The sequence below is a fragment of the Phymastichus coffea genome, unplaced genomic scaffold (assembly GCF_024137745.1).
Source record: "Phymastichus coffea isolate CEN01 unplaced genomic scaffold, Cenicafe_Pcof_1.1 PCOF00005, whole genome shotgun sequence".
NCBI lineage: Eukaryota > Metazoa > Arthropoda > Insecta > Hymenoptera > Eulophidae > Phymastichus > Phymastichus coffea.
The window spans coordinates 1,126,804-1,140,516 of NW_026706816.1; the positions used below are offsets into that span (position 1 = coordinate 1,126,804).

At 31.1% G+C, this 13,713-nt stretch overlaps 1 protein-coding gene across 2 annotated transcripts in view; it reads left to right on the plus strand.

The window, feature by feature from the left end:
* Window positions 1-13,713, plus strand: part of LOC131667681 (RNA binding protein fox-1 homolog 2) — a 796,162-nt gene that overhangs the window by 484,589 nt on the left and 297,860 nt on the right. For both annotated transcript variants that reach the window (XM_058941279.1, XM_058941288.1), the window contains one exon: window positions 6,500-6,520. In XM_058941279.1, the coding sequence (XP_058797262.1) occupies window positions 6,500-6,520 (21 nt within the window). The remainder of the gene's footprint in view (window positions 1-6,499; window positions 6,521-13,713) is intronic.

Here is a 13,713-nt window from a genome sequence, read left to right on the forward strand (position 1 = left end):
CAATGTATCTCAGCATCTAATTGATATTTTACGACCAAACAAATTTCATATCACTTCTCATGTGAAAAGCAAACTAGCACATGCAATTCCGACCAACAGGGATGCAACCCTTATTTTTTTTATTTAAAATACTATCTATTTCATGGCTATTTTTATGAAAAAAATTAAAATAACCCGAAAAAAATTAGAAAAAATATTACCCTACATAAAATACAAAAATAAAGTTAATCTAGTCAAGCTTTTTTTCAAACTACCCCCTTAAAGTTGAAAAACCACCCCTAAAAAATTGTTTTCAATACATTACAGGTGGTGTTGATAATTTAGTGTAAAATACGTTAAGCATCATTTATACTGTACAAACACAACTATCTCGTGCAGTTTCGACCACAAGGGTTGCAACCCCTAATTTCTGTCATCGAAATTTTTACCTTCTTTGTACCTATTTTTTAAGAAAAGTTCATAATGAGCTTAAAAAAATTGGAAAAAATATTACCGTGGATAGAATAAGAATAAAAAATTTACCTGTTCAAACTTATTTTCAAAACCACCCTCAATGTTGAAAAACCATCCTAAAAAAAGTTTCTGACATATCGTTGCAATCTCTTTTAAATCAAATAAGCTATGATTCCATAGCTATTTTGTTGCTCTCTTTTAAATTTTTTACGATCTATCGTTTATTAATTCTATCAAAAAATAAATAACTTTTATTATATAAAAAAACAAGTCAAGAATAATATAATATTATAAGTATACCTAGAAGATAAGTATAGTTTCTCGGATGCGCAAAAATTTTGGTATATGAATGATAGTATTATCTGAATTTTATTTACGTCCTACTATCAGCGTCTCTGACGATTGTCTGTTATTTTCATAATTGATAAATATGAGTAAGTAATTCTTCATCAGTAGCCAACACAACTTTCTTGTTGTTGGACGTATTGTATCGACTATTGAACTAACAGCATAATGCTGTTTGTGCATAAAGCGAATGTTTATAATTATTGTTTACTTATTGATTTGTTTATTATTATTGTTTATTAATTAATATGTTTACTTTTTAATTTATTAATTAATTTTTTTCATGAATGTTTTCTATAAGTTTGTTTATCATTATTGTTTACTTATGAATTTGTTTATTTATTTGTTTTTATCCTAATTTGTTTATTTGTTATTCAGTTTATTTCTTATTCCCCAGCGATATCAGGAGAGACCTATACAAAGGAAAAATAAGGAAAAAAAGGGGACGGATGGATGGACGGACGCACGGAGAATTTCGCGCCTTCTGTTTAATATAATAGAAGATATATAAGATATATATATATATATTTTTTTTTATTTCAGATTAAAAAATGAAAATTAACGCTCTGAACGTTTTAAATTTATTATTAGCTTACTTTCAAACTCTACAAATACCTGAAAGTGAGACAAATTATAAAGAGATTCAATTGTCGGAAAGAATTAAAAGCATTTTAATAGATTCTGTGAATGATTTTAATGAAGTAGATATGATCGTTGAAGATACATTAGATTTTCAAGAAGATTACAAAGATCATGCTGCAAAAATAGTAGAAGATGAAGTTCAACACCATTTTCCTGACGATTTCGAAGCACCCACCGACCATTGTACCAAAGACAATGAAGATGTCAGTTTTGAATATAAGCAAAGAGCCATAGAATACTGGAGAAGTGGCAAAAAAAAATTTAAGTGTTGAAAGTGTACGTCAAATATTTAAGAAAGTTTCATCTGTGAGTCAGTTGAAACGTTGGGCTCATACAGTCAACAAAGGTGGTACTTATAGAGAAAAAATTGCAAGAATTTGTCAGTACACTTTTGATAATTTTAAAGCAGCAGTAGACGCTGGTTACATCATTCACGATCGTGACATACGTCGATGGGCATTGCAAGCTCAAAAGATTACAGGATCAGAAGATGTAAGATTCAAAGCTTCGGATAACTGGCTTTGTAAATTCAAGAAAGCTCATAGAATAGTATCCCGGAAAATAAATAAGTTTATAACCAAGAAAACACTAGAAAGTAATTCAGAACTAACGATTAAAGCAAATACTTTTATTGCTGATGTTAAAGCAGGCATAAGAATAATTGGAATTCATAATGTGTTTAATTCTGATCAGAGCGGATTCCAACTGGAAATGCACTCCGGAAGAACGCTAGCGGTTGAAGTAGAAAAGCAGGTACAGTGTTTAGTACAGTCAGTTTCTTCAACAACCCACAGTTATACTATACAGCCACTCATATCAGCCGCAGGAGAATTACTGTCACCACTCTTTTTAGTTTTGAAGGAATCTAGCGGTGAATTTGGACCCATTGTTGAAACCACTTTATTTAGACCCGAAAATGTTTACGTAGAAGCATCTAAATCTGGAAAGTTGACTACAGGTATACATAATCCCATCTAGTTACAATTAATGTCATTATAAATGATTTTACAAATAAGATTTTTGATTTTAGATCTCTTTAAAATATGGCTGCAAAAAGTATATTTCCCTAATGTAAGTTCCAATACGATGCTGTTGCTTGACTCCTGGAGCGGTCATTGTGACAGTGCCATAGAACCTGGAACTCCACGTGATAAAATTATAAATTTTAAAAAATACCGACTGGCACAACGGGAAAAATTCAGCCACTTGATGTTTTTGGATTTCGCATATGGAAGAACTTTGTCCGCCAATTTTCAGATACCGTAATTTTGATGAATTATGATTTGGATTTACATAAAAGAAACAACATCATTAAACTTCAGTCGTTAGTCCACAATCAATTATCTTCACCAAGATATACTAATCTTTTTAAATATTCCTGGTTCAAGAGTGGTTACCTCACTAAAAAACCAGAAAATTTTGACAATCCTGTTGCTTACAGTTTTGGAGATTCCTGCAATACACATTGTGACATAGAAGGATGCAAGAATGTGGCTATTATACGTTGCGGTTGGTGCAACAAATCATTATGTTTCGAGTACTTCTATGAAGAATATCATTATTGTAAGAAGTATGAACAATAAATCCGTCCTAATTTTTTTGATTGTTTTTAATTGGTAACTGAATGAATTATAGTAACGCATATAAAAATCAATTAAATATATATTACTTGGCAGTTTACAATTTTAGTCACAAGAAAGGAGAAAAACTCAACCAACAAAAACAATGGGAATGCTATCAACCCTCCTAATCACCGAATGGCGATGGTAATAAACCTCCCCCTAATAACCCTCCTAATATCCCCTAATGGCATTGCTTACAACCCCCAATTAACCTCCTAATAACTCCCCCCCCCCCCAATAAGACCCTCCCCCTAATAACCCCCTAATAACCCCAGTAGTTAGCAGGGTTGATAACGTTGCCATTATGTTATTCGGTGGGTTGCAAGCATTGCCATAAGGTTGCAAGGGGGCTCAGCTATGTCTTCGGGCTATTAGTGGGGGGCTAACGGCATTTTCATTGGAGGTTTTTAGGGGGTTATTAGGGGGGGTTGTAAGCATTCTGATAGTGCGGGTTAGTGCGGGAAATTGCCATTGGGATATAAGGGGAGTTTTAGAAATTGCTACTGGGTGATGGATCATTTTTCCGGACAGATTCGGAATCAGCGCAACAAAATACTTTGGAAAAACGTTGTCCCAGTTCTGGGTCTTGTTGGGTGATATAATCTTGAATTGGTACATATTTTTCGTATTCTATCCACGATAATAATTTTTCCAATTTTTTAAGCTCATTATGAACTTTTCTTAAAAAATAGGTACAAAGAAGGTAAAAATTTCGATGACAGAAATTAGGGGTTGCAACCCTTGTGGTCGAAACTGCACGAGATAGTTGTGTTTGTACAGTATAAATGATGCTTAACGTATTTTACACTAAATTATCAACACCACCTGTAATGTATTGAAAACAATTTTTTAGGGGTGGTTTTTCAACTTTAAGGGGGTAGTTTGAAAAAAAGCTTGACTAGATTAACTTTATTTTTGTATTTTATGTAGGGTAATATTTTTTCTAATTTTTTTCGGGTTATTTTAATTTTTTTCATAAAAATAGCCATGAAATAGATAGTATTTTAAATAAAAAAAATAAGGGTTGCATCCCTGTTGGTCGGAATTGCATGTGCTAGTTTGCTTTTCACATGAGAAGTGATATGAAATTTGTTTGGTCGTAAAATATCAATTAGATGCTGAGATACATTGGAAAATCTATTTTTGGGGGTGAACTTTGAGGGTTGTTTTCACCCCCTCAAAGTGTTTTTCCGCCGATAAAAAAAAATACGTATGTCTTATTTTTTGATGAACTATAACATATCAAAAGATTATTGAAATCGGTGAGGTCGGGTTGGGGGGTTTCCTTGTTAGTCAAATTTCATGGTTATATAAGGAGCGTGACGTTACCTACTTATAGATATGGATATAATAGTTTTTGATGTTTCATTAAAATATATTATATAAGAGTAATTTCAATGAAACAAAACATTTTTTATATAGATTTTAAGGCATAGATTTAGATTATAATAGTTTTAATTGCTTTTATCTACTAAGATATATTAAATTTTAATATGCAAAGTTAATTTGTTTATTACATTATAAATATTAATTATTAGAATGAAGCGGATACTCTTCGATAATTCGAGATGATTATCTAAGAAACATGAGCAAGAATTCGATTCATTGATAACAGCTTAGTTAGTACTGTTATCAAGAAATAAACAATTAATAATTTATTTAAATAAATAACTGTATATAGATCGAAAGCGTTAATTTTGTACATAACAACGACAACTTTATAATTTATTGATCTTAATTAACTAATCTAGTATTAGCATTATAAGATTTTACAAAAAACCGTTACGAATACGAAAATTGATTATTATTATTCAAATGTTTTAACTAATTTAAGTAATTCTTTTTAGGTTTTACTTCTACTAGTAATAAGCTATTGATATATGTAAAATTTTATCATTATTTTATTGTAAATATTGCACTATCACAGCAACTAAATTTATTAGTTAATACCTTTTGACTATACCTTTTGCGATAATTGTAAATTACATTTAAATTATCTATATCTACTTCTGTAAAGTTTAAATGTTTTAGAATTTCTTTATTAATGTTTATTCTCTTGTAAATTAGAAAAAATGATTTCGCATAATTGTGTAGACAACTTGAAGAGAGCTGTCCTGCGAAAATAGGCGGGAAAATCTGTGTAATAATACGCTGATTTTTGCACAGGCAGTATTTACTCCTAGCCTTGTAAAATGAGCGCTCGAGATCGAATAAACTTGGCTAATACCTAAGTTCTTTCTCTCAAGTGATTAACTGAGCAAATCCTTTCTTTCCTATTGTAATTTACGCTCGACTTATGGAATACTTCGCGCTAGAAATTTGTGCTCAATTGCATCCTTTTATAAGAAATACTTAAGCTCTGCTTATGTGGTACTTAGCACGATAAGAAACTAGGGTAAAGTCTATCTTTCCTTAAAAGTCGATTCATATAATTATACATATTTATTTATAATTTTATTTGAAAGTTAATATTCATAAGCATTTTCAAAATTGAAACAAATTCTTACTCATTAACTCGACAGATCACGAGAGTACGAGCAATATTATGAATAATAGGTGATATTAACATTACATTATACATTATTAAAACATAAAATTATCTTTGGCCGGACAGTTGCATACAATTGTACCTGTGAATAGTTGAACTCTTTCCATTATTTTGTCATTGTTTAACAATTATTAATAATTCATCTTTAGTCTAGAGATTTGATTGACTAGAAAGAAAAAATAATATTTAAAGAATAATATATAAAAGTTTAAAATAATCGTGGAAAGAATTACAGTTTTTGAGAGTTATTGCTCAAAATTTCCAAAGTTGTTTTCTTCGTTAACGATCATAAGTATATTTTACGATAATTTTTTAAGCAGATTATACATGTTTCCATTTACTATTGTTGCTTTCTTGTGTGATTCGGTTATACCATCTCAGATACGCAAAAAATTAACTAATAATCATCTTTTGACGGAGATATAGGTGTGAGTGTTGTGACTAAATATCGTAGAAAGATTTTAGTCGGTCTCTCACTTTCGCACTTGCTATTTTCCGTTACGGTTACTCCTTATTACTCGCGCACCGCTTAACAAATATTTATTCGTTATATTTTAACTTCTAAAACATTATTTTTTATAGGATTATACGCGTATTTTTCATTTTGGCTAAAATTTTTCAAAATAAAATAAAATAGTTCCCGTGTGTCAAAAATAACAATTGAAATGAAATCAGCCGGTCCAATATTCTGTGCAAACAAATTGAATAAATATTATTAAATAATTAATATTTCCAACAACTAGTAAAGATATAATGATGTTGATCCTGTGATATTAAAGAAAAATACCATTTATATGCATTTTAAATAAAAATCATTTATTATCTGTATATATTATATTTATTATGCAAGAAATGCAATCAAACGTACTAAATTCGATTTTTGTTTCAGTTTGTATGCAGTGGCCAGAAGGTAGGTAAATTTTTTCTTTACCAAAAAAATAAGTAATGAAATGTCAGATTCCAATATTATTTTGTTGAATACAATTATATCAGTATTGAAATTACACCCATGATGCACTTGAAAGGACTTTGATGCCATTTTCTAATATTTTCTAACGAGAATTCAACTTTGAAAATTAAAAACTTTTCTGCCAACGTTTGATTTATGCCTGTATCGTAAAAAATTTGATTTACATCATATTGTAGCTTTTTTATGGCCTACCCGAAACAGTTATTAATTACACAGATCTGCAAAATAAGGGGTTGTGATTATTGTTGGCCAACGGAAGGCCATTTCCGAAGTAACTTTTTGCGTAGAATTTGAATCTCGAGTGAGAATTTGTCCATCACGTCAAGTATTTTAGATATCCTAACCTAAAAGGGCAAAACAGGCAGTTTTTTTATTATATTTGAGGTTCCATAACAACGCGGAAAAATTTTTTTTATGAAAACGGGAATACCATCTAAAGGGTATACTTTTACTCTTTAAAACCTATATTTAAGATTTGAGATATCTTTTTTTTTCATCGAGATATTGTCGATTTAAATCTAGTATTTTAGCAGTCCCGATACTGCTATTTTCCCGGATGCGTACATGTGACATATGCAAGTCTATAACCTCACGTCTTTATACCCTAACTTCCATAACCCCCGAGCACTGTAAATTACGACGTCATAGCCCCAGACCCTTAAATCCCTATTTCATTAAACTTTGAGCCCTGTAACCTACAACGCTATAACCCCAAATTCTTATATCCTACTTGCTTTAACCCTCAATTCCTGTAACCTGCAACGCTAGTACCCGAGACCCTTGAACTTTAATTTCCTTATTGGGTCAGTATCATAACCCCGTACATACGATAAAATTATTTGGTAAGCCGCTTTCTTTTTTGTGACGTCATTCACGGAGAGTTTTTCTAAACAGTTTTCAAACACCATTATCACGGCTACCTTCCCAGGAAGGATTTATCGACGAACAGTTTTCATCAGTCGTTTTCACGACTCTGCTCTTGGTGAGTTCTTCTTTGAAGTCTTCATCAGACGTTCTCATATTTACCTTGAATTGTTTATAGTATATTCTATCAGCCGTTTTCACATTTTCGTTTTCTTTATAATGGATGTTCATAGGTGTTCAAATGACTCAGACAATTTTTGTTAAATCCACGGTAGTTTTATGTTTTCGAAGCAAAAAATTGACATAATAAAAGTATCAAACAGTTTTAAAAGAGATATTTCAATATATTGATTTCAAGTCAAGATAAACCTTGGGTTCTACATAAAGCTTGTAAATCCTGTGTTGAAACTATAAGACGTTGGAATAATGTCGCAGTATAGTTACACTCATGTCTTTCAAAACACCAATGTTATAGCGGGAGCCTTTTAGTCACGATGACTGCTATTTTTGTTTAACTAAAACTACTGGCTTCAATTCTAAAAATTCTCATAAACTAGTGTATCCAAATGTATCAAGTGTCATGAAACCTGTGATGATGAAACCTGATGATATCCCTCCTAACTCTCCAAGTTGGAAGAAAAATGCTGATATTAATATGGGTGGTGAGAAAAGAGATCTCCAAGAGTCTGCAGATAGTGATTCTTATGATTGTCAAGATTCTAAATCTCTACCGATTCTTTTTTTTCAAGCTGCACTAAATGACTTACAAGGGAAGGCAGGGAGATATCCGTCACCGATTTTCTTTAAACTTTGCATACGATTAGAGTATCAAAAAATATTAGACACGTATTTTTTTTAGCGGCCCATACGGTAATTTCGGTGGTAAAAACAGGGTTGCCAATTATAATTATCTACATACGCTTGAAGTGCATAAGTTGGCGTGACGCTAAATTCAAATTATCATATCTCGGTGAAAGAAAAAGATATCTGAACCATTCAAAATTCATTTTGAAGGGAAAAACTCATACTTTAAGATATATTAATTATTTTGACCGAAAAAAATTATCTTATGATCTTACATAACCTCAAATATGTGTAAAGTCGTGTTTTTTTGCGTAAGTTGGCGAGGCGCTAAATTCAAATTATCATATCTCGGTGAAAAAAAAGATATCTGAACGATTCAAAATTCATTTTGAAAGGAAAGACTCATACTTTAAGATATATTAATTAGTTTGACCGAAAAAAATTATCTTATGATCTTACATAACCTCAAATATGTGTAAAAGTCATGTTTTTTGCACTTGAAAAGATTTACAGTGTTTCTTTTGTAATGTTTTTCGTTCTTTCAAATGGGAAACTCAGTTTTTTGGGTCCAATTCCAAGAACTGGCTCAAATCTGGCTCAACTTGAAAATTTCAAATGGAAACTACTGTTGCTTATGGCAGATTCGAATTATGGGGGAAATTACACTTTCAAACGTGATATCAAATTTTACCGAAATAATTTGTATTTTGAGTCCCAAAGTGGCACCAAAAACCTGTGGTTTTTAGGACTTTGTGAATTTCAGAAACTTCGCTTGTTTTTGTTTCTTAATTTTTTTCTATCGTTTATTATAAATATTATGCCAATTTTTTTGAAAAATGATTTTTACGCAGTTTTTCTGGCTCAAAAATAATTTTATTTTAGTTAAAAATTTTTCTGAAAAAACTATTATCAATCAATTGACAGTTTATTATGATTTCTGTTATTATTATTAATATATTGTTATTATTAGGAGATGTATTATTATGAATTGTTATTGATTTTCTTATATTCCTCATCGTATTGTTTACCTATAATCCATGTATTACATTGATGTGCATATGAATATAAAATCTTATCACCAAATAAGTAATTTTGTATTTTGACAGCATTAATTATATATATAACAATAATAGTAATAAAAATATTGCAGGCACTTTATTGTTATTCTTTTATTGACCACTGCAAATGCGGAAACCGCGATTGATTAATCATATTGATACTAATATGCGGAAGCAGTGCCGCAATAGTTAACCACTGAATATTTTTGACAATGTTGTTCGGTTTTTGTTATCTTTATAATATTATTTTATTTTGCTCATAAGGAAAAATATAAAAACACGTTTTATGAAAGGTCGAGTTTAGTTTAAAATAGTACTTATATCACATAACAACTGTATATATTCAGTAAGTGCCAATGCATTTAGATACACAATTCATATAAAAGATTGTTCATAAATCTGTTAAGACTACTTGAAAATAATTAGTTTTACTATCATCGAAATTTCTGAGCTCAGAATTTGATTGCGTGACTTGTCAAATCAGGCTTTTCACTATTCGTACATATTGGATACTATATATATTTAAAAAATGCCTGTTGATGCAAAAGTTGTAACAACCTTACTTTCAATGACATTTGATCGGAGCAATAATGACGAACCAAAGTTTTTAATCAGTGACGAAGAAATGCAAATGCACAACATACTGGAGAAAATAATAAGACAGCATGCAGAAAATTCTGATGTTGATGTTCAAGAAGAAACGACATTGTATTTTTGCGATGAAAATGAAATTTATCCAGAAGCTATTGAGTACATGGAAAACGAAGAATCTGAGGATTTTTTAGAAGAATTAAATAATCCATGTGAGCAAGACAAAATTGACTTTAAATATAAAGAAGAAGCAGTAAAGTTTTGGTTGAGTGGAAAAGGTAAGCCTTATTCATTTAATACTGTAAAGCACAAATACAAACAAGTAACTAGCGAGCGATAATTACGACGATGGAAACAGCAAGTTGAAGCAGGAGACAGTAGATATGATAAATTATTCAAGATATCAGAATATGTTTTTAATAATTTTAATGAAGCTATGATATCGAAGATGACTGTACATGATATTGATTTGAAAAGATGGGCTTTACAAAAAAAAAGCTGAAATAGCTATGCCTTTGTTCAAAGCATCGAATTGGTGGATCTGGCAATTTAAAAAAAAACATAATATAGTATCTCGAAAAATCACTAAAATTGTTACAACAGATTCATTGAAAAATATTGATGAACTTGAAAATCAATGTGAAACTTTTAGAGTTGAAATTAAACAATTGCTTACAAGATACGGTGCAAACAATGTATATAATTCTGATCAGATTCAGTTACTTTGAAGATTCACAGTGGTAGAACATTAAATTATAGAGGACTGAAAGAAATTCAAAGCATAGCACAATCACTGTCTTCCTTAACACACAGCTACACTATTCAACCTGTTATATCAGCAGAGGGTAATTTGCTTTCACCTTTATTTTTAGTATTGAAAGAAACAAGTGGAGACTTTGGGCCTCGAGTTAGACAGACATTATTTACACCAGAAAATGTATTAATCCAAGCTTCTACATCTGAAAAGCTTTCTAAGCAACTGCTTCAGACGTGGATGCAAGAAGTATTTTTAAAAAATACTGGGAATTCATCGGTCTTACTTTTAGACTCTTGGAGTGGGCAATGTAATAATACCGTACAAGAAGTTGTACCGGAACAAATAAGTTTAATGGTAATGACAATACCGCCTGGCACTACAGGTAAATTTCACCCTTTGGATGTTTATGGTTTTCGATTCTGGAAGAATTTTGTAAGAAAGCTATCTGATTTTATTATTTTAATGCAATACAATATCAATTTACACGAAAGAAATTTTATCATAAAAATGCAATCCCTCGTACATAATCAGTTATCTTCTCCGAGGTATCATAATACTTTTAAGTATGCATGGTTCAAAAGTGGTTATATTGATAGACCTCCAAAATTTGATAATCCTGTTGAATTTTGCTTTGCCATAAAAGAAGAACCTGTATGTACCTACGAAGATAATATTGCAATTATAATTTGTAGTTGGTGTAAAAAAAAGTTATACTTCAATCATTTTTTTACAGAGTATCATTATTGTAAGAATTATATACTATAATTATATAAAATAATTCTCAAAAATATCAAACATATGTACGGGATAAATAGAAAGTTGTATTTTATATATGTTAATATGTATATGAATGTAATTATTAAAAAAAATAAATAAATAATATTTATAATAAACAAAATATATAATAAAATGTTTTTTTATTGCCGCTTTTGGACTCAAAATACAAATTTTTTCGGTAAAATTTGATATCACGTTTGAACGTGTAATTTCCCCCATAATTCGAATCTACCATAAGCAACAGTAGTTTCCATTTGAAATTTTCAAGTTGAGCCAGATTTGGGCCAATTTTTGGAATTGGACCCAAAAAACTGAGTTTCCCATTTGAAAGAACGAAAAACATTACAAAAGAAACACTATAAATCTTTTCAAGTGCAAAAATCACGACTTTTACACATATTTGAGGTTATGTAAGATCATAAGATAATTTTTTTCGGTCAAACTAATTAATATATCTTAAAGTATGAGTCTTTCCCTTCAAAATGTATTTTGAATCGTTCAGATATCTTTTTCTTTTACCGAGATATGATAATTTGAATTTAGCGTCTCGCCAACTTATGCACTTCAAGCGTGTGTAGATAATTATAATTGGCAACCCTGTTTTTACCACCTAAATTACCGTATGGGCCGCTACAAAAAAATACGTGTACAATATTTTTCGATACTCTAATCGTATGCAAAGTTTGAAGAAAATCGGTGACTGACACCTCCCTGCCTTCCCTTGTTAGTCCGAGACTTAGGCTTGTCCAAAGACAAATCTTAACTATTGGGTTCACGGCTAAAAGAGAAAATCTTCTTGCCCCTGAAACTTCATTTTCTTGGTTCAGACATCGAGAAAAGTTATTTACTCCGTTTTTTTCTCAAGGTGAGAACTATGTTTATTGCAATAATGTTCATGGTTTAATGCAAAAATGTGGACTGACACATAAGATCCTGCTGATTGGAGGTTGTTTATCGACTCTTCTAAAAGGAGTTTGAAATGAGTTTTGTTACATAACTCTAATAAATATGCTCGTTTGCCAATTGCTCATTCCACTCACTTGAAAGAGTTATATGAAAATGTAGATATTATTCTCCAAGCTATTGAATATGAAAATTATAAATGGGATGTATGTGGAGATTTAAAAATCGCTGGTATACTTCTTGGACAACAGTTAGGGCTTTCAAAGCACCCATGTTTCATATGTTTATAGGATAGCAGAAAAAAGGAGCAGCACTATATCAAAAATCCATTGATTGTTGCAAAAAAATACTACTACAGCCACTACATATTAAATTGAGACTGATGAAGCAATTTGTGAAAGCTCTTGATAAAAATAATGCTTTTTTCAAGTACTTTATTGAAAAATATAACCTGAGTAATGCAAAGATAAAGGAAGGTATATTTGTAGGGTCCTCAGATTCGTGATTGAATGAAAACAACTGATTTCGAAAAGGTTATGAGTGTAAAGGAAAAAGAAGCCCGCATAAATTTCAAAATTTGTGAATGGATTTTTGGGTAACAAAAATGCTCTTAATTATCAAGAATTGATAAGTGGAATGCTAACAAGCTTCAAAAATTTAGGTTGTAATATGAGCATAAAGGTCCACTATTTGCATTCTCATTTGGATTGATTTCCTGAAAATTTGGATGATGTTAGCGAAGAGCAGGGTGAGCGTTTTCATCAAGACATAGCACAAATGGAAACACGTTATCAAGGAACATGGTCTACAGCTATGCTAGCTGACTATTACTGGTCATTTCAACGCTATGAGTCACATAAACAATATAAAAGGTAATCTGGCACAAGATCTCTCGAACATAAGCAAAAGAGATTTCACAAAAGTCAAGAAAATTAGATATGCTTAACAACAGTCGTACGCTTGAAATTTAGTGCTTCAGGATAAAAAATATTGTTTCAAGGGTAACATATGTGGTTACTTTCTACGTATCTAGTATCTAAACCCAATCTTCCTTAATTCTAACCATCATTTTCGTGACATGATTGACCGTAATGTATATGCCTATAAATTTTTCTAGATGCTGTGTCTATCCTCATTTTAAAATTGGGTACTCAAGGACGGTGCGCCCTAAGCTGTACACAGAGTACGCAGTATGGAGATCCAATCGCTCTCCATCATCTATCCCTCCTGCCTAGCATCAATCGTCTCATCGCTTTCCACCCTAACTAACCATACCCTATTTTCGTTCCTGTATCTCTTGTATATCTTATTATGTTGGCAAGTTAGAAAATCTAAGAGGATTACGGCTGCGACCACCAGTAAAGCATTTTTTGAAATCC